Source organism: Chelonoidis abingdonii, chromosome 12 (assembly GCF_003597395.2).
Source record: "Chelonoidis abingdonii isolate Lonesome George chromosome 12, CheloAbing_2.0, whole genome shotgun sequence".
Lineage (NCBI taxonomy): Eukaryota > Metazoa > Chordata > Testudines > Testudinidae > Chelonoidis > Chelonoidis abingdonii.
Genome location: NC_133780.1, coordinates 7,533,033 through 7,554,794, shown reverse-complemented (window position 1 = coordinate 7,554,794; position 21,762 = coordinate 7,533,033). Strand labels below are relative to the sequence as shown.

At 48.1% G+C, this 21,762-nt stretch overlaps 3 protein-coding genes and 1 pseudogene across 3 annotated transcripts in view; 1 reads left to right on the top strand and 3 right to left on the bottom strand.

Moving 5' to 3' along the window:
- The window catches only part of LOC116830653 (E3 ubiquitin-protein ligase TRIM11-like), a 394,044-nt gene that overhangs the window by 118,588 nt on the left and 253,694 nt on the right, over positions 1–21,762 (top strand). The window lies entirely within an intron of this gene.
- On the bottom strand, positions 3,014–10,824 carry LOC142047612 (butyrophilin subfamily 1 member A1-like; annotated as a pseudogene).
- LOC116825933 (zinc finger protein RFP-like) overlaps positions 15,048–21,762 on the bottom strand; it is a 469,299-nt gene continuing 462,584 nt past the window's right edge. Inside the window, exon 8 of the mRNA XM_075071630.1 lies at positions 15,048–16,079. The gene's annotated coding sequence lies outside the window, so the exon portion shown is untranslated. The remainder of the gene's footprint in view (positions 16,080–21,762) is intronic.
- LOC116825574 (butyrophilin subfamily 1 member A1-like) overlaps positions 15,048–21,762 on the bottom strand; it is a 58,994-nt gene continuing 52,279 nt past the window's right edge. The window contains exons 12-16 of the mRNA XM_075071606.1: positions 21,421–21,441; positions 20,425–20,445; positions 19,971–19,991; positions 19,228–19,260; positions 15,048–16,592 (exon numbers count right to left, since the gene is read on the bottom strand). Coding sequence (XP_074927707.1) covers positions 16,081–16,592; positions 19,228–19,260; positions 19,971–19,991; positions 20,425–20,445; positions 21,421–21,441 — 608 coding nt within the window. The 3' untranslated portion in view covers positions 15,048–16,080. The remainder of the gene's footprint in view (positions 16,593–19,227; positions 19,261–19,970; positions 19,992–20,424; positions 20,446–21,420; positions 21,442–21,762) is intronic.

Genomic DNA, 21,762 nt, shown 5'->3' with positions numbered 1-21,762 from the left:
TTAATGACACTGGACACTGAGATTCAAAAATTTGAAGCTTTAGAACTGCTAAAATTGTCTGTGAGCAGGTAAATCTCCCCCCAGCAGCTTCCCCAGGGCAATAACCCAATTCCTCCCCCACCACCACATGGACCGAGGCTGAAAGTCCATCTGATGGCAGCTCAGGGGCCGGCGTGGAATATGCTGGAATCTCAACCTGGTCCCTAGTGGTGCAGGTGACCCCGTCGCACACAACCACACCCAGCAAGGCCTGCACTGATTTTCTCCCTTTTTGTCAGTCCCAGCCAAGAGACCAGGGACTCAGTGATCCACGGAGATCAGGGTCCTCTCCACTAGCTGAGGGTTGGGGCCCAATGGCTGAGGGCAGAAGGAGTGAGGGAGCTTGTACTAGGGGCCTGCAGGGTACATGACGTGGGATAAACAGAGACCTCTCAGGCCCTCTGTCCATTCCGGCTGCAGGAGGGGATCTGGGGACAGACTGCGGGGGCAGGAGACGAGATGGAGTTCAGCTGTGGTGGGGGAGCCGTGCTGCGAAGAGATGCTGCTGCGGATGCAGCTAGTTCCCTGGGTACAATGTTTTAGCAGTTTAACAATGTGATTAATAGAGATGTTATAGCTCTGCTGAGCAAATTGCTGCTCTTTTGCTGGTCAGTGCAAGGCTTGAGATTTGAAATCATGTTCAAACACTTTTACCCTCCTGCTGTCTCAGGTACCTGGGTCTTCACTCAGCATTTCAGAGCAGAGCAGACTCAATGCTCTGGGTCAGGGGTCCCAATGCAGTGCCTGCGGGTGCTGTGGCGTCCGCCAGGGCATCCATGTGTGCCTGCCTACTTGCCGCCGGAGAAGCAGCCGCCGAAATGCCACCAAAAAGCAGCAACGTCAAGAAGCATCACCGCTGAAAAGCCACTGAATTTTTGCGGCAACGCCTCTTGACGTTGCCACTTCATGACGGCATTGCAGCGGCTGTTTGGCAGCGGCCATGGTCCTCAGCAGCTAGTTGTCCAGCGCCTGCCCAATGGAAAAGGTTGGGGACCATTGCTCTAGGCAGAGGGTTACAGAAAAAGACTGGACTGGTACATAGAATATCCTGTAATTTCTCTCCCCTGGCTGTTGGACGTACCGTGTCCCACTGGTTACTCAGGGACACTCAGACAGCTGGGGCGGCATGTCTGTGCTCTGCCCCTTTCTCAGTAAATGGTGGCTGTAACTTTACCCACTCTGGTCCCTTTGGCATCATTGGGACACTGAGACTTTTCAGGATCAGAGACTCTGAATCGTAAATTTTTTGGGTCTAATTGCTCAGTGTCTGCTCAGAGCTCAGCACCATTGGGCTCTCGTCCTCCATAGACTGTAATACAAATAACTACATAGGCATTGTGTAGACGGGGAAGCTGAGGCAGGGAGAAGGCTGGTTCAATAGGCTCCCTATTCAGTGGCTGCAAGGGCCAATGCAGACCGTGGTAGCAGCTAGGCAAGTCCTGAGCTCCAGCCACAGCTGCATCCCTCTTCTAATGGTCCTAAGGGGCTTTGCCAAGGTGCAGAGTATAAGAGGTGAGGTGCAGCTTCACCTGGGCCACATCCCTCTATCGCTGCTCCACCCTCTCTTCCTCCAGCCTGTCCATGTCCCAACCCCACTCCCTCCCCACCCCTCCCAGGAGCACTCCCTGTGCTGCAGCTTCAGGGAAGGAGGCACAAGCTGCTACTTTGTAGGAGGAATTTCCCAGGGTGGGCGAGGGCTTTACTCCTTCCCTACACCCATTTGGCCCATGCTAGCCAGCTCAGGAGCCAGAGCACAATGATGGGCTGGGTCCAAATGTCAAGAATGTCTGTTGATTTCGGGTCCAAATTTGGGATACTGACCTGCGTACTTAGGGACTGGTTCTCCAAGGTGCTGGGCACCTGCAGCACCCACTGACTCCAGCTGCAGCTGTGGATGGAGGTGGCACATGTGCCCTGAAGTCCTATATTTCGAAGAGATAAACTGAGACACCCAAAACTAGGCCAATGTTGTAAATTTAGGCTTTAACGACTTGACCATTAACAACAGTATGTGGGTTAAGCCTCATTGTGAGTTGCTGTTTATTGTTGATCGCTGCTTGATCACATGGTGGTAAGCAGAGACCTAGCAGTGAACGGCCCATGTTATATCCCTAGTGTCTAGACGCAGCTGGTCCACCAGGGATGTAACAACAAGCTCAAGAGTACTTGTGGCCCCTTAGAGACTAACAAATTTATTTGAGCATAAGCTTTCCTAGGCTACAGCCCACTTCATCGGCTGCATAGAATGGAACATATAGTGAGGAGATACATATACATACAGAGCACATGAAAAGGTGGGAGTTGTGCTACCAACTCTAAGAGGCTAATTAATTAAGAGAAAAAACTTTTGTAGTGATAATCAAGATAGCCCTCAACTATCAACCTCCTCCCAAGGCTACGGCCTTCCTCCTCACAGACTCTCTGGCCACCCCCACAGCCCAGCCTCCCCTATCCCTCACCTGTACCTCCCAGCAATGTCTCCCCGAGGTGAATCCCTCACAACCCAGCACCCAGGGCTCAGAGTCAAATCTCTCAGGGGTGTTGGGGAGTCACTGCCGTGTGCATAGGCACCAACTTTCTCCGGTGCTGGTGGGTGCCTACCCCCACCCCTTTCCCTGCCCCTGGCCCCGCCCCCATTCCAACCCCATCCCCAAAGTCCCCACCCTAACTCCACCCCCTCTCTGCCTCTATTGGATCCCTTCCCCAAATTCTTGCCCTGGCTCTGCCTCTTCCCCCAGCGCACTGTGTTCCCCCTCCTCCACCCTCCCTCCCTGCCCTGTGAATCAGCTGTTTTACAGCACAAGCGCTGGGAGGAAGTGGGGAAAAGCAGGACGCTTGTGGAGGAGGTGGAGGCAGAGGTGAGCTGGAGCAGGGGGGTGAGGCGAGGCCACAGGGAGCTGCTGGTGGGTGCTGAGCACCCACCAATTTTTTTTCTGTGCGTGCTCCAACTCCTGAGCATCCATGGAATCGGCATCTACGACCATGTGTCTCCCCATCTCACACTTTTCTGATCCTCAGACAGGACTATTTTGTGATGAGCCGTGTCTGGATCCAGAGTCACACTCACTGGGGACAGAGAGAATCAGAGCATGAGGGTTAGAGCTCAGCCCTGGGGTGAAATTTGGTGGTGCCAGAGATAGGATCTGCCCCAGCTGGAGAGTGAGTCAGGGAATCTCCTTCCTCCAGGATGTATCCCTAATGGTCTCAGCACAGTGCTGGGGAGAGTCACTCCCCTGGCAGAGATAAGCCAGTGAAAGTATCGGCTGCGCCAGGCCTGAGACTCAGAATCTTTCCCCTCTTGCCCTCACCTCTCCCCAGGGAGGAAACTAGAGACTCTGGAAGCCCCAGCAGATGGTACAACTCAGTGAACATTGACACAGATCTCCTCCCCTCCCCATCTTAAATCTCACTGTGTCCCAGCTGCCGCTGTGCTGGATTTTGCTATGGGGCCTCCCCACTGCACCCTGCCTGCTCTGAAATGTCACAGCTCAGACAGGAACAGGCCACATGGTACTAGGATTGAACATGCCCAGAATTTCACTTCTCAGCAGCAGTCACAGCGCAAAAGCACTTTAGCATGAGGCAGGGAGTGAGGGGTTAATACAAGGGAAGGGAAATGAGCTGGTGGAATGAGGCAGAAGCTACAAGTGTGGGGGGAGGTGTAGAAGAGGTGGCTGGTGGAAAGAGGGAGAGGGTCATGCTAGTGATGTGGAGGCTAAAGTGACGTCCTGTTTACCAGAGACAGGAGAACGCTGGGATCATGGTGGATGGAGAGAGGAGAAAAGAATCAAGCTCAGAGCTCCAATCACAAGAGATTCTGGATCTGTACAATGGAACCAGGAGAGCCCCTGTTTGGGATCAAGGCTCTGTTCCTCTGCTTGAGACTGGAGCAAGGATTGCACACAGGCACAGTCCCTGCTCACCCACTCTGTGTGCGGGCACTGCAGAGCGACTGACTTAGTTGCTTTCTTTATAGGGGAGAAGATGAAGGAAGAAACAGAGACATTGGAGACAGGCCAGCAACTCAGGGAGATAAAACAAACTTCCCCCGGAGAAGTGGCTGTGGAGGTGCATGTTCCACTGGATCTGTACAATGAGTGGCAGCTGCTATCACAGATCTCTGCAGGGTGCAGTGCACATGCGGGCGGTGGAGTGGCAGGAAGAGTAGATGCAATAGGATCTAGATTCATTATGGTGTGGTAGGACATAGGCACAAGCTCTGCCTCACCTCAGGATGTGCCATGAGGTGCAGTGGAGGTCTATCCTGAATGATCACATCCACTCCCAAATTCAGGGAAAAAGAGGAACATTGTCTCATGGGAACTGAGATTTGGACATTGATAAAATGTGATGTTTAATTACCTTCTTCTACAGCTCTTCTCCACCCTAAAACCAACCATATAATTAGAGAGGAGAGCAGATCTGAACAAGTATTGCATGATTCAATATTGTACAAACTAACACACTGAGGGAAAAAGAACATTATATGTTCTTCCAGAAGTTATACTGGAATATAAAGCATTAGAACCTCCACCGGGTTCCATGAGTGTTTCTCTCCAAGGCTGTAGCTTCACTGCAGAGTTAGTCCAGGATCTTGCCTGGCTGTTGCTCCAACCTGTTTACTGCCCAGGTACAAAAATTCGGACTCAGGTTTGATGCTGCCTTAAACCCAGGGTCAGTGGAAAGGCTTGGAGTATAGGTAATAGCCCAGGTTCTGCTTTAACTCAGGTTGGTTACCTGCCCACTTTACAGTGTCAATGGAGGCTGATCACTTTATGGGGTGATAGTCCTCCAGTGTAGAGAGATGTTATCTGAGAGATCACCCTTCCAGCACGCTGCCAGTGGTCAGATACTGAAATGAGGATCCTGGTGGACCTCTGATGCAAGCTCAGTAACACCCACAATTTGGGGAGGGATGGCGTCAAAATCTGTTGTTCTAAGAGGATGTCTCCAAGATGCTGGCAGCGAAGGGATTTCAGCAGAGGGAATCGCAGCGCAGAGAGAAAATCAAATCCCTCAGAACCACATAAAACCAAGGATCACATCCGCCAGCCTGACAACTCACTGGGAATGAGCCCTTCCTATCAGGAGCTGGACCAGGCACCTGGCACTGCCCCAAGCAGAACCCCCTTTCCCCTGCATGGGCTTTTGACTATGAATGTTGCTGGTGTTTGACCAGGCAAAGTGGGACCACAGGAGCTAGAGTAAATATTACATGCTTTGCGGCATAGCCAGAATGACCTGAAGCCTGAATCCCAGAACCTCTTCAGGAAGGAACTGGGAGAATGGATCAGGAAGGAAGAAGAAGAATTGCTATGATCTGATTCTCTGGCTCAGTTCTATTGCTTGAGACTCTCCTCCCACCACTTCTCCTCCCCACCCACCCTCTATCAATGAATTCACATTGTCATAAACAGATAGTTAAGGGTTAATGCCTCTTTTACCTTTAAAGAGTTAAGAAGTTCACCTAGCCTAGCTCACACCAGACCAGAGGAACCAATGAGGGGACAGGATGTTTCAAAAGGAAGGAGGGAAGTTCCCTTTGTCTTAGTCAGTTTCAGTTTTTGCCGGAGTGGAAAAAATCAAGGAACCAGCCTCTTATCAGAGTTAGTGAGTATTAGAAAAGAATAAATAGGTTCATGTTTATTTTCTTTTGTGACTTTGTCTTTTTGCATTAGAGGGACAATCAAATTGGGGATTCTTTTGTGTACTAAGTTTTTGCCCCAGGGAACATCCTCTGTGTTTTGAATCTGTTGTCTGTGAGAGTAGCTGGTATGCTAATATCTCCCAGAGGTTTTTTTTCTTTTACCTTTCTTGTCTTTAATTAAAAGCCTTTTTTAAAGAATCTGATTGATTTTTCCTTGTTTTTAGATCCAAGGGGATTGGATCTGGACTCACCAGGGATTGGTGGGGGAAAAAAAAAGGGGGACGGAATGAGTAATTCTTCCTTGTTTCAAGATCCAAGGGGTTTGGATCGGTGTTCACCAGGGAATTGGTGGAGGAGTCTCACAAGGCTACCCAGGGAGGGAAAGATTTCTGGGGGAAAGACAGTTTCCCAAATGACTTAAATATTTGGATGGTGGCAGCATACTGATCTAAGCTGGTAATTAAGCTTAGGGGTTCTCATGCAGGTCCCCACATCTGTAGCCTAAAGTTCAGAGTGAGGGTGGAATCTATGACACACATGCATTCTTCTCCTTTATTTAGGACAAGACCAGCAGGTTACAGGTCCTTATAATGTTAAATTCCTAATTTGCCCTTATTCACTTATTAGACTATAACCTGTATTTACAATATATGTCTCCCTCTAATATTTACCTTTCATTTTAATGAGACAAACAGTGAAGCCAGTGAAACCAAACAAACCCCCCATGATCACACTCAGAGTCACCATCCACGGATCCCCCCTTGGGAAAAATGGATCTGAAAAGCAAAACACCAGGACTTGCCTTAGTATGGAAGTGGTCACTAAAAACAGCTGTTTTTATTCCATATAAATCCATAGTATCCAGCAGGATTTATTTCAAACAAGAGTGAAAACATGGGGCTGTCTACAGAGGTGCTGGAACAATTTGCATAGTGGAGGTGCTAAGAACCATTGAACCAAACTGTAAACTCTGTATATAATAGAAACCGCTTCAAGCCAGGGGTGAGTGGCAGCACACCCTGCACCCCTAGTTTCAGAATCTGTGCCTGTCTACCCTACACAAAAGACCAGAAACAGATTTTCAAAATGGCTCCAACCACCACAGCTTCAATATGGATTTATCCTTGAATACACAGCCCTGATTTGATTCACTGCTATTCAAAAGGTCAGAGAGTTCAAGTGCAAGTTCTCTGCTCATAAAACCCCATTGACTTCAATAGAATTACTCCAGCAAAGAATTTGGATCTCAGTGTTCAGCAATTTTCAGAAATTGCCAGATTAATTATAATATTTTTGAAAAATTCACTATTATCCCCAACATATTTGGAGGAATCATAATTACAATTCCTGCAAATGTTTGTGCAGGAAATTCATTAATCTTCTTTGGCTGTCCTTGTGTTCACAGTGATTGAATCATCTAACTAGGGTGAAATTTTCAAATGTGCCAAAGACCTTCTCTGCACATGGCTTGTCCACTGATTTAGTGAAACTTGTGCAACTCTTTCAGGTGGCCATTCTTAAACTGGTTCAATAGTTGACTTCAAAAGAGGGTTGCACCAATTTAACTATGCATAAAACCTTAAATTGTAAATTAGCTTAATAGTAGCCTACCTCCATTTAGCTTAATTCAGTAAGGAATTGGCAAGCTAAACCAATATAGAGCACTTGGAAACTTATATAAAAGTGTTCAGAAATGCAGGCTGCACTAATTAAATAGCTAATCAGTGCTACTTTTTTTGTGTAGACAAGGTCAAAGTGAGTCTCTTTGTAGATCTGGACCAAAATGACTGAAGAAGCACAAGTCTATCTGAATGTCAAAAGAAATAGCAACAGGAGTTAGGTGATGTTTCACACAACAAATAATAAACAATGATTTAGTGAAGTGAAAAGATCACAAACAAGCCACACTATAAAAGTTAGCACATTCAAAACATTAAGGTGAATTTAAGTGTAACCCTCCTGCCCCTCTGAGTTGGCAGCAACAAGAGCCGGGTTCAGTATCCAGGGGTTCTGTTCCAATAACACAATGCATAACCAGCTCGAGCCCCCACCCAGTGACCTGAGAAAATCTTACACACACCCCTAGGTGCCTCAAACAGGCAATGTTTCCCCTTTCGCAAGCACAGAGTCTCGATGTAGCAGAAAAGGTTTAATTACATGAGATAAACAACAAGCACTAAATTGGGAAAACACCTCAACTAGAGTTCCTAAACCAAACCGTGAGCAAAGACCCACCCCAGGAAATTGGGCTGTGTCCTTTTCCCTGGGCTCTTGAGTCCAGCAACCCTCAAATCACCCACAGTCCCAAAAGTCGCACAATCCAAAAGTCTCTGTCCTGGGTCAGTGCAGCCCCAAAGTTCGAGAGTCTATCTGCAGAGGTCCCTCCCCACAGCCTAGGTAGAAAGGGGCACCTTACGTGGCCTGGGGCCAACTGCCCTGCATCTCCATGGGGTTCTGCTTCCGCCTTCTCCATGAACTGCTCCGCTTTACCAGCCGCTCCACACTGCCCCTCCAGCCATCCTCACAAACTGCTCCGCTCCACCAGCTGCTCTGCTCCACCAGCTGTCCCGTGAGCTGTTCCAGTTGTCCCTGCAAACTGCTCGGCTCCGCTCACTCTGTGGGCTGCTCCACCCATCCCACAGCTACTCCGCTCTGCCAGCCGTTCTGCTCCACCAGCTGTCCCGTGATCCGCTCCAGCCGTCCACTCCGCCAGCTGCTCTGTTCCACAGTAGAGCTTCAGGCTCCCCCACTAGTTAGCACAGTACTCAGTGCTCTCAGCTCAGTCATTTCAGCTCTTTAGTGATCTCAGCTCTAGTAGGGGAGCCCAGGCTAATGCACATTAGCCAAGTGAGTTCAGCTCAGTAACCTGTATCTAGATTCTTAAGGGAATAAAAAGATCAACTCTGACATTTCACAGTGGAGAGAGAGGGGGTGGAACTGGTGCTTCTGGCTCCACCAGGCAACTGCACCACCAGACACAGATACCTGACCCCAGCCTCTTCTCATTCTACTGGTTTGGAACCCAAGTCCCTAGTCTAGCAAGTGCCACCCAACTGAGGTTGAGTCTTTTGTGTCACAAAGCAGTCCCACAGCTCGGCAGCCTGGGATGGGGTAGGCGTGCCTATGCAAATACACTCTCTGAAATTCTTTCCACCAGATGTCAGGGTAGAGCTCATCCTGACTCTGCTTACATAAGGTTGCGGGAGCACAGTATGTCCAAGGATGAGTGACTATTTCCCCTCAAAAACACTGGAGAGGTTTTTGTTTTGTTTGTTGAAACCTCAGGAAAGTCAGATTAAAGATTGAATGTATGTGCAACCTACATCTTTGAGAATCTGAATTGTCACAACTAGAGTAATCAAATTGCCTGAACTTTGACCCTGTAAAGACACCGGCCTCCCATCTCTTTTGTTTGCATATAGATTATGAAATGTCCACCAGCGATGCTTCAGTTCTTTGTTCCTATGTTGTGTTTTGTTTCTGGTGAAGGCAATTTCAGGGTCAGGTATTTAGTCTGCTATATAAACTATTGCTTCCTTTTGACTGAGAACAGAGTTCTTGATGTAACAGGACAAGTTTTGGTTTGAATGTTATTTTATAATGAAAGAAATTTGTGTATCAAACAGGTCATAGTCTCCATGGGATATTATTTCAGAGAGTGATGGTAAATGTCGCTCACTGAGATCTCTCTACAGTACCTCAGGCTCTGGGTACCAATCAGCTGATTGACAAACCAGCAGGATCCCTCCATCCTGGTGACCCACAACAGAAATGAAAGGAGCAGGGCCCAGACCTTAGGTGAAATACATAAAGGTGTTAATTAAATGAAATAATTTCTAAAGCAGAAGGGATTAGGGACAGTTCGTGGATCCCTTACTGACACTAGAAAGTACTAATTCATGTGGGTTATCAGCAGATGGTATAACTGATAGCTGAATTTCTGAAATCCCACTGCTCAGGGACATCCCAAAATGTGACCAAATATTTAAAATAATGTCATTGAGTCAGTGGGAAATATGGTTCTCAACACAGGAGCAAGTGAGTGCAGAGTACCTTTGGAGATATGAGCACTTCATTTAGGTCAGTGGTTTCAATCTGTATGTCTAAGGGGTCCACAAAAGGTTGTCATTACCATAGACCAGTGGTTTTCAATCTGTGATCCATGGATTCCTGGGGGCCCACAGACTCCATTTGTAATTTTTAGGGGTCTGCAAATGAAAAAAGGTTGAAAATCACATATTTAGACACCTAAATGGGATCTGAAGTCTTTGCAAATCTGGTCTTCAGTGCATTGTATGGATGGATGGATGGATGGATGATAGATACACACTTTTAAAAAGTCTAACTGGTTTCTTGGTTACAGTGTCAAAGTAGCAGGGGACAAATGCTCTGCCTTATCTAAGAGTGGTAAATACAGAACTTTCCAATCACCACCACCACCACCATTATACAGTCTCATCAAATAAGAAAGCTGTTTGATTTTAACTACACCCCTAGGTAACAACTGGCAGTGAACCCATGAGAAGGCCTTGGAAGTCTGGCAGTTCCACTTTAGCCATATGTCCCAAAAATGACTGCAGAGTAATTGAAAGGCAATACATGTCCACAAGTCCTTTCCCTCCTAAGGACCTCTTTGGGAGTCAATCAAAAATTTCTTTTGGGCAAGAAAGTGCCTTGGCCACCCTGAAAATATTTGTAATAACATATTGGGAAAGTTTTCAGTGTATTTTCCATGCTATGAAAGTGGCTGTTTGCTCAAAGTTAGATGCACTGTATTATTCTAAAATAATTTATAAGCAGGAAGTCAAAGATACTGTAATAGGAAAGAATAAAGCCTGCAGCCCACACAAAGATTATACAGACACAAGACACTGGCCTGCTACCTGCAGTTCCAATATGGTTTCTTCATACAAAGTATCATCTTGAACAAAGCAGTGGTATTGTCCTTCATCAGAGTGTCTGATATTGAGAATCCTCAAGGGAATGTTTCCATCTGTGAGTTCAGCTTTCAAAAGCTCTGTCCTTCTCTGATACTCTGGCATCTGCCTTTCATACTGATCCTTCCCATCACGATACAGGTGCACAAAGAATACAAAATGCGATCAGAACCACCTCACCTCGATGTTTTCAGCGCTCATCCAGGGGGACAGGTGTCAGGTTAAAACAGTTTCCTGACCCACGATGGCAGTGACCAGGTCACATGGTCCAATCACTGTGAACTTTGCTGGAAAATGCACCAGGACAACAACAACAAAAGTAGTTCACAGGAAAGTGGGAATCTGATATGAAGGACTTGGCCAACTGGTTCCATTTCAGACAAACTTTCCAAAAAGTTCACCCAGAGGAAAACACTCAAGATGGAACATTTCAGCCTGAATGTTTAAGAGACAGCAGCGCTCATGGGCAGCAGGACTGCGGCTCTGTTATAAGAACACTCAGCGTCGGTGTGTGGCACAGGCACACAGCACTGAGATGGGGTGTGGAGCTGATAACAGACAAGTTTGGTGCATGGCACAGGCACAGAGCATTGGACACAGCGGGAAGCTGAGAATAGATAGGTTCAGTGCATGACACAGGCACGCAGTGCTGACACGGGGTGGGAAGCTGATGATGAATGTGTTCAGTCCATGGCACAGTCACACATCACAGAAACTGAGGAATAGATGTGCTCAATGTATAGCTGAGACAAGCTTACCATTCAACAGGTTGTTTTTCTAAGTGATCTGAAATTGACAAGCTTACTGACATTGTCATGAAATTTGCTGGGCCTCACCAGGAATAAGGGTAGGGGTAATGGCCCTTTTGGGATTCTTTCACCAAGGTGCTCCTGAGACATGACCCTATTGCTAGAACCAATTGTTTGACTATTATTGTTCAATACTTCATATGATCAAGAGACCAAATAACCAGACTTAACCAAATTGTATTGCCTAAAGACAAAACAGTGCACTCCAAAAGAGAGACATACATACCCTCCTTCCAGGATGCAGTTCTTATCTTGCAGCTTGCTCACCTTAAACAGAAGATGTGCTTAAAAAATACACCCCAAACCCACCTATATTTAAACTGTGGCTGTTTACAAGTGAAAAAGCTCTTTATACATCACCTAAGATCCAACCCACTAGTTCCTTAACTTGTTCTTCTGTACCTTTTTAATCCCAGTTTTGGAGACCACATGCCAAACCAAGGGGGTGAAGAGGCACAGCCTAACCAGTGCTAGGCCACACCATTCATGTAGCCTGGCTTTGATGGGCTTCCTATTTCCTATTGAGAATGCTAACTTCAGTTTTGCAAACTTTGGTGGGATATTTGATATTGGTGAGCAGAATTGTGGGACGAGCATAATACATTCAGTTAACTTCCCAACACTTCACATTTATATATTATAGGATTACTATGCCTATAATGCCTAATAATAAGGTATATACGACACCTAATATATATGTGTCAACTAACAGGTCTAATAAAAAAGTCACAACATCAAAATATTTTCGTTATTACATTTTTGTGCACATGTGGGGCTGAAATTATGGCTCTGATCTTTTTTACATCTGAAACCCACCAAGTTAATTTATTTACATCTTAATTATTAATTATTATTATTGTTGTTGTTATTATTTATTAAACTCTTCAATAAGTGTCCAGTCAATACTTTGGGCATCTTCAATAATCTTTTAAAAATACTTGTGTGAAGAAACAGATCTGTGCACTATCCCAGGAGCAAATAAAATAACCCAGCAGCAACAACACAATCAGAGCAAAAATTGAATAATGAAGGTGCCGATCTTGCTGTGTTGTTAAGTTTACACACTGGGAGTAGTTCCACTGACTTTATGTCAAGCATGTTGCTAAGACACTTCAGGGGCCTAAATAAATCCTCTCAGAAACAGCAGACACAGGGCGGATTCCTACCTGGTTCCATCTTGTGAACATAAAAAGTAAGGAAGAAAACATTAAAACCAGGGAGAAGGGAGCAGGCTCTGGAGCTGTGGCAGAATGAGAGTCTTCATCTTCATTGTAACTTGATCAAGAAAACAGGAAGGATGAAGGGGGGGGGGACCTCATCATAATGAGCATAACACTGATTAACACTAAATCATTAAAGTCAAACATTAAAGATGACACTTAAATAAAAACGGAATAATTATGTTGTTAAGTGAACTCTTGCATATTACAGAGAGCTCTCCATAATAAAACCACGTCTGTGAGCAGCAGAAGCTCTGTTAATGGGAGAAGCTATCCAGCTGACACAGTGCTGTGTACAACAGAGCTTTTGTCCGTGTAACTTACGACAGTCGGGGGGTTGGTCTATTCACACCCCATAGCAACATAAATTCTGCCGACTGCTCTTCTCTTTGAGAGAGGAGTATGATTTAGGATTGTAGTGACCATTTTCCGTTGTCTGTTAGGTGGCTCCCCAACCAGCATGCTGGGTCTTATGGATGGCATTGTAAGGCACGTGCCTCTCTCTGTTCATCATGCCGGGAGACTAGGTACCTAAGTCAGGCTTTGTGGGTTGCAGTGTTTTTCTTGTGATGTTCTAAGTACCTAAAAATTAAGTGCGGGTGATGCTCAGCATTGTAACACCTATGTCCCTTCATGGATCCCACCCCCAGTGATTTACATTAGAAGCTCACAGAAAGCAAAGACACAGACCTGGATGAAGGTGGGGTGTCTCCTTTTTCTCCGTTTAGATCCCATCTTTTAGCTCATGGCCACCCCAGGTGAAGGAGGGTTTTTTTTTCAATGCAATAGCAAGCACAAGGCAGTGATCTCGTTATAAGTCCCAGTGGAGATGAAGGCAAGTGACGCTTTCACCTCAGTGTAGCTACTCAAGGTGATTGTTAACCCTCCTAAACACCCCCCAACCCCCAGAATTCTTCTTGACCAGTTACGCTGAGGTGAAACCACCACTTGCCTTGTCTACATACAGATTGTACAATGAGAGAGAGAAATCTGCACCCTAGCGTAGACAAACCCCCAGAGACTGTCTCTTGGAGTAAGTCCCATCCCATGAACTCCCCTATGGACAACACATTACCATCTGCCCGTATTTCCCCGGACATGTCCGGCTTTTTCGTCTTTAAATAGCCATCTGGGAGGAATTGGTAATAAGGTTAAAAGGTCCGGGATTTCCCCACTTCCCCTCCTTTCCCCTCGCCGCCCCTTCCCCCCATGCAGAATGTGGCGCGGGTGATTGTGCGGCTGGGCCTGATTGAACCACTCCCGTTGGCCTCCAGCAGCCAGAGCCCCTCCTCTGCTCCCCTCTTTTGCTCCCCTCCTCTGGCTGCCTCTGCACTCTGTAGGGGAAGGGCTGTGTGCTCGGCAGCCTGTTTGGTTTGGCTCCACGCGGCATGGTGGTAAGGGGAGTCCCGGGGGGCAGTCAGGGAGCAGGGGGGGATAGATGGGTCGGGAGTTCTGGGGGGCTGTCAGGGGGCGGGGGTGGGGAGAGACATCATAGCAGTCAGGGGACAGGGAGCAGGGGGGGAGTTGGATGGGTTGGGAGTTCTGGGGGTCCTGTCAGGGGGCAGGGAGTAGTTGGATGGGGCTTGGGAGTCCTGGGGGTCTGTCTGGGGGTGGGGGTGTGGATAAGGGTTGGGGCAGTCAGGGGACAGGTAGGGAGTAGTATCCTGGGGGGGGGCAGTTAGGGTGGGAGGGTCTCAAGAGGGAGCAGTCAAGGGACAAGGAACAGGGAGGCTTAGGCAGGGGGTGGGGTTCTGGGGGGCAGTTAGGGGCAGGGTCCCAGGAGCGGGCAGTCAGGGGACAAGGAGCAGGCGGGGCTGGGAGTTCTGAGGGGGGCAGTCGGGGGGTGGGAAGTGGGAGGGAGTGGATGGGGGCATGGCAGGGGTAGGGAGGGGCTCTTCCCCCAGTCCTCTTTTTTGATTGTTGAAATATGGTAACCCTAACACTACAGCAATTGCTGATGGGCAGACGAAATATGAACAGCATAGTTCGTATGCTCTTGAGCCACCTCTGAATAAATTCAGCACCACTGGAAACAAAGAGGAGAGTCAGCACCATGTGTTCAGCCCCCTCTCCACAGAGCCCAGCTGAGGAATTCCTGATTGACATGGCTGCAGACAGCAGGAGACAGAGCACAGGCTGGACAGCAACATGTCACAGCAAAACCCCAGCTCTCATCAAAGCCACATGCTGGTGTATTCCCTGTTGAGGCCTGGGGGACACAACCAAGTAGGGAAGCAAATCCAGAGACTCTGCGCCTAACAACTGCAGCTGGGACATTCAAAAGGAACAAATCAGAATTGTCTTTCATGCTTTATTTACTGTAAATACCCGTCAGAGTGCAAAGGAGCTGAGAAGCAGCTTTAATACCCACAACAATGGAAAACAGACCCACCGGTTTTGGGAACAGCTATTTTTAATGACACTAAAATGGTAACAAAGTCAAGGAAGTAACAAGTGAAATTAATGAGTGACAGTCGCCCCTTCAGTGACGTTTTATAAATCTCTGTCCCTTTTCTTCTCCCTTCTCTGGCACACGGTTCATTTTTACTCACCATTTTTCTAGCCCTCATTTCCCATCCCAGTTTATTTCTCTGTCTTCCCCTCTCCTCTGATCCCTGTCACAGATCAGTCCCCTCATGTTCTCCATCATTCCCCGGAGTTTATCCCTTCCCCTCTCACTGCCTTTGCTCTTTCCCCTCTTCAGAGTGTTTTCCTGTCCTTGTTTTGATATTTAATTTTAACCCTTTCTCCAGAACTTTGTTTATTTTGTTTTACTTTATCTTTTTCTTGTGTTTTCTCTGGTTCAGCCCAGCCTGCACCCCTGCCCCACACACCCATGACTCTCGCAGTGTTACCAGCCCCAGAACTTAATAATCATGAGTTAGAGCCAACGATCATGAAATTGACCCCCCAAAAAAACATGAGGGCTCAAAACAATGTATAATGTATCTTGGTTTATCTTCTGATCTTTGAACTCTCCCATCCAGTGTTAACAGCTCTCCCACAGTTACAGGGGAAGGTGCCTTGGGCCCCTGCAGCAGGAGCTCTGAGATCCAATGAGATCCAATGACACAGATCTGTAGAAAACGCTCCCTGCTGCTGCAGAGCTTCCAGCTTCTCCCCAACCCCCCAAACCCTGATTGATTCATGCTGTGTCCCTGCCACCCCCACCTCTGCCTGTCCCCAGCCCGGCTGTTAGTTCTGCCCCCTGCCCAGCCCCCAAGTCTGCCCTTCAGGGCCTCTCTGCCCCTCCTGCAGCTACAGGGTTTCTTCACCCTCCCTCTCCTATCCCTGGGGATGCAGGGAGGGGAAGGAGCTTCCAGGGGTCACAGAGATGAGGCGCCAGAGGCTGGATAGATAAGAGTCCTCCAGAGTCATAGAGACTGGGGTGTGTGAGGGTAAAGATGCTAATTTCAGGGTCCCCAGTATCACGGACACAGTCTGAGCTGGGGTCCCAAGACCCAGAACCAGGGTCGGATTCTCTTCCAAGGGACGGAGCCCGGTGGGAAAGTGCAGATCTGGGTGTCATCACCAGCATTGATAAATGTCACCTGGCCCCGCTCACAGTCCAGACAAACTCGGATCCTGTTGGGGGCCCGGCTCAGGGGCAGGAGGGTCACAGGGTTGGTGAGAGCCCGGAACTGACCCCACCACCACTCCACAGCCCAGATCCCCTCCTCTGGGCTACGGTTGATCCATCCTTTCCTCCCCACAGACTCTTTGGCCACCCCCACAGCCCAAAATGTCGCATTCCCCACCTCCACCTCCCAGCCATGTCTCCCTGAGGTGAATCCCTCAGAGCCCAGCACACAGAACATAGTGTCAAATCTCTCAGGGTTGTTGGACTGATGCTGCCACATGTCTCCCCATCTCACACTTTTCCGATCCTCAGAGAGGACGAGGTGGGGATGAGCTGTGCCTGGATCCAGAGTCACATTCACTGGGGAGAGAGAGAATGAGAGCTTAAGGGTCAGCACTCAGCCCTAGGGGAGGGTTTGATGGTGTCAATGACAGGATCTGCCCCAGCTGCAGAGTGATTCAGGGAATCTCCTTCGTCCGGGATTAACCTCTCAATGCTGAGATCTCAGCACAGGACTGGGGAGAGTCACTCCCCTGGCAGAGACTGTCTGCGACAGGTGAAAGTATTGGCTGGGCCAGGCCTGAGACACAGAATCTTTCCCCTCTTGCCCTCACCTCTCCCCAGGGAGGGGACTAGAGACGCTGGGAGCCCCAACAGATGGTACAACTCAGTGATCATTGGCAGAGCTCCCTACCTCCTCCCCACCTTAAATCTCACTGTGTCCCAGCTGCGCCTGCTGTGCTGAAGTTTGCTATGGAGCCTCCCCACTGCACCCTGCCTGCTCTGAAATGTCACAGCTCAGACAGTAACAGGCCACATGGTACCAGGATTGAACCTGCCCAGAATTTCACTGCTCAGCAGCAGTCACAGCACAAAAGTACATTGGGGCAAGGAGTGAGGGGTTAACACAAGAGAAGGGCGTTCATGATGGAATGAGGCAGAAGCTATAAGTGTGGGGGGAGCAGGGGCAGATTAGGATTTTGTGGGGCCTTGGGCCAGAGCAAGTGGGGACCCCTCCCTATGCCTTCTGCCTGCAGTCCCCCCACCCCCTCATGCTTCTGCTGGGGAAATGGGGTCAAGGCAGAGGGGTTTGCCCCGCTCCACCCACCTGGCACTCCAACTGGCAAGTGGGGCAAGCCCCCGTGCCCCAACCCTGTTCCGCAGCTTGTGTGCCAGGTGGGTGGAGTGGGGAAAGCCCGTGAAGCCCCCAAGCCCTGACCCCACTCTCTGGCAGGAGCACCAGGCAGGCAGAGTGGGTCGGGGCACAGGGGCACCCATTTTTCATGTGCTCCCCAATTGGACAGGGCCTCTGGGCACAGGCCCCTTTGTCCCAGTGGCTAATCCATTACTAGGGGGATGTGTAGACTAGGGGGCTGGTGGAAAGAGGGTCATGCTAGTGATGAGGAAGCTAAAGTGATGTCCTGTTTATCAGAGACAGGACAATGCTGGGATCATGGTCAGGGATGGCTCCAGTTTTTTTGCTGCTCCAAGCAAAAAAAAAAAAAAATAATGGCGGAGTGCCACCCCTTGAAAAGTGCCCCCCCACAAAGACCTGGAATGCCACCCCTTGAAAAGGGCTGCCCCAAGCACATGCGTGGAATGCTAGTGCCTAGAGCAAGCCTTGATCATGGTGGATGGAGAGAGGAGAAAAGAGACAAGCTCACAGCTCTGATCACAGGAGCTCCCCAAATGTGTATAATGGAGCCAGAAGAGACTCTGTCTGTGATCAAGGCTCTGTTCCTCTGCTGGAGACTGGAGCAAGGATCGCACACAGACACAGTCCCTGCTCATCCCATCAGCAGGGGTCATTGCAGAGGTCCTGGCTTTCTTCAGAGGGGAAAAGATGAAGGAAGAAACAGAAAGGAATTGGAGATCGGCCATCAGCGCAGGGAGATAAAACAAACTCCTCCTGGAGAAATGGCTGTGGAGGTGCATGTCCCACGGCAGGGCCGGCTCAGGCACCAGCAAACCAAGCATGTGCTTGGGCAGCACATTTTCAGGGGCGGCATTCCAGCCAACCTTTTTTTTTTTCCTGGCACCGCAACAGCCTAGAGCCAGCTCTGGCAGCAGCAGCGGGGGGCGCCCTGGGGCCACTGCAGTTCATGTCAGGGAGCAGCGCTTGCACCTTATAGCTGGGAGGGCTCCGAGCGCGGGACACTTGGGCTGGGGGCTGCCCCGCGGGGCGCAAGGAGCCACCTGCAGGTGCTGCAAGGCGGTCGCCCCCCCGTGCCACAGCTGGGGCTGGGCGAAGAAGCCTGAGCGGCCCAGGGACTGCTGCAGGGTAGCCAGGAGCAGCAGCAGCAACGGGGCCATAGTAGGGACTGGTGCCTGAGTGCTGCTATGCGGGGCCTGCGTCCCGCTCTCTGGGGCTCTGCTCCCTCTGGGGCTACCCTGCCCCGGCTCCTCAGCCCTCTCCTGGGTGATCCCCCAGCTCTGCCCTCCTGGGTCCTGGCCAGTCCTGGAGGCAGGAACCCTGGCTGGAGGGACCCTGAGCTGAGGCGTAGCCCAGGAGCCCCGTTGCTTACCCTAACCCTGCCAGGCCAGACCGGCTGGAGGCGAGAGGGGAGTGGGCAGAGTCAGCACTGGTGGGGGGAAGCCCAGCGCTGGGGTGGCAGGGAGGTGCGGGGGGAGCCCAGGGCTGGAGGGGGCGGGCAGCCAAAAATGTTTTGCTTGGGGTGGCAAAAAACCTAGATCAAGCCCTGTCCACTGGATCTGTACAATGAGTGGAAGCTGCTGTCACAGATCTCTGCAGGGTGCAGTGCCCGTGCGGGCGGTGGAGGGGCAGGAAGAGTAGATGCAATATGCTATAGATTCATTATGGTGTGGTAGGACATAGGCACAAACCCCTTCTCATCTTGTGATGCGCCATGAAATGCAGGGTGCTGGGTAGGTCTGCCCTGAACTATCACATCCACTCCCACATTCAAGGAAAAAGAGGCACATTGCCTCATAGGGACTGATATTTGGACATTGATAAAATATGATCTTTAATTACCTTCTTCTATAGGTGCCACAGATCTTCTCCACCCTAAAAACAACCACATAATTAGACATGAGAGCAGATCTGAACAAGTATTGCATGAGTCAATATTGTACAAACTAATACAATGAGGGGAAAAGAATGTTGTAAGTTCATCAGAACCTCCACTGGGTTGCATGTGTGTCTCTTTCCCAGGGTGGATCTTCACTGCAGAGTTAGTCCGGATCTTACCTGGCTGTTGCCCCAACCTGTTTATTGCACAAGCACAAAAACTCTGACTCAAGTTTGGTGGTGCTTTACATCCAGGCTGGCTGGGAAGATTTTGAGTATAGGCTGTAGCCCAGGTACCACTTTCATTCAGGTTGGTTATCTGGCCACTTTGCAATGTGGAAAGAGGTTAATCATCTCAGGGGCTGATAGTCCTCCACTGCCTTCCCACAATTCCTCCTGGGCCATATTTTCTTGGCCACTACCTACTTTACTACTGTATTGCTTATCAATTTTTCAAATTAGCTTTGGGTGTAAAATTCATCCAGTTTAACCTTTTTCCACATTTTATAAAGTTACATTACAAAACAACCCACCCCCCAAATAAAATAAGAATCAGAATAATAAAAAGCAAACAAGGTTTCCTATTGCAACAATTTTAAAAATTAAATTTAAAAGCAAACAACTCCACCACAATTAAACAAGCTCCCGCATAAGACTCCAAAATGGTATGAAAAGTTTCTTGTCAGAGGAAGGATAATGACACTTACTTATTTCGTTATCTCGTTTGTCTAAAAATTAAAGAGAAACAAATATACATTTTGTTAGACATTTCCCTTTTCTTATGTTTTATTTCTGTTTATTGTCAATATGACAGTGGAGGCTGAGAGAAATCAACCTCCTCTTGAGGACATCAGACAAGAGGATCCAGTGGTACCTTCTGATCTTAAACTCTGTGACTCCATGACTCTATTGCTTATCAGTATTTCAAATGAGCTTTTGGTGGGAAATCTCTTCAGTTTAGCACTTCCCCACATTTTACAGAATTACACTAAACCCTCCAAAAAAGAATAGTAATAAACAGGAAGAAAACAAACAAAAAGAGGTTTCATATTGCAACAACATTGCAATAGTTAATTTTAAAAGCGAACAACCCCACAACAATTATGAGGATCCCATTAGGTACAAAATATTTCCTGTCAGAGGAAGGATAATGGCACTTACCAATTTCTGTATGGAGTTTGCCTAAAAATTAAACAGAAATACAAATATTGTTTGTTCAGAGTTTCCCTTTTCTTATGTTTTATTTCTCTTTATCATCACTACAACAGTTAAGATGAAGAGATTAGTTTTATTCAATCACCTATTAAGAAGGTCAGACTAGACCAGTGGTGTCAAAACATTTCCTGTTGCCCCCCACCAAACATTTCCAGTAATGGAATCTGTGTGTCCCCCACCCCCCATTACTGCAGAGTTGGCGCAGCAGAGGAGCTTGGGCTGAAAGCGAAGCTGGACAAAGAACTGGGGATAAAGAAGAGCTAGGAATAGAAGCGGAGCTGACCTGGGGGCAGAGAGGGAATGAGAGCAGAGCTGGGTTGCGGGTGGAGCAAAGGACAGAGTGGAGCTGCTGCTGGGACTGGAGCTGGTGTGGGAGCAGAATGGGACTGGGTGGTGCTCCCTCCCTTCCCTGCATAGGGGCTGGCCAGGGCCCTGCTGCGCACACACCCTTGAACATACCTCCATATACTCCTAGGGGACCCTCCCCACTGTTTGGGGACCACTGGACTAGAGGATCTGGTCATCCCTTCTGGTCGTAAACTCTGTGACTCTATGATTCTATTGATCATTAATGTACATGACAGCGAAGGCTGAGAGAAATCAATCTCCTCTTGAGGACGTCAGAGAAAAGGATCCAGGAGTCCCTTCTGGACTTTAAGTCTGTAATTCTATTGCTTATTGGTTTTTCAAATTAAATTTTGGGGTGAAATCGATCCAATTTAGTGTTTCCCACATTTTATGAAGTTACACTAAACCCCCAATCAAAAAGCAACAGTAACAAAAAGCAAGCACACAAACAAAAAGCAGATTAAATATTGCAACAGAACTCTGAAAGTTAAATTTAAAAGCAAACAACTCCACAACAATTAAAAAAACTCCCACATCAGGATCCAATTTGGTACAAAAAAGAAATTTTGTCTGAGAAAGGATAATGACACTTACCAATTTCTATGTCTCGTTTGCCTAAAAATCAAATAGAAATATATACATTGTTTGTTGTTTCCCTTTTCTTGTGTTTTATTTCTCATTATCATCAATACAACAAGGCTTAGAAACTATTTCCATTCAGTTTCTTCTTAACGAGATCAGACGAGATGTTCTGGTCATCCCTTCTGGCTGTAAACTCTGTGATTCTATTCGAATCATAGAATCATAGGAGAGAAAGTCTAATCCTCTGCACTTGTGGCAGGACTAAGTATTATCGAGACCACTCCTGACAGGTGTTTGTCTAACCTGCTCTGTAAAATCTCCAATGATGGAGATTCTACATCCTCCCTGGGCAAT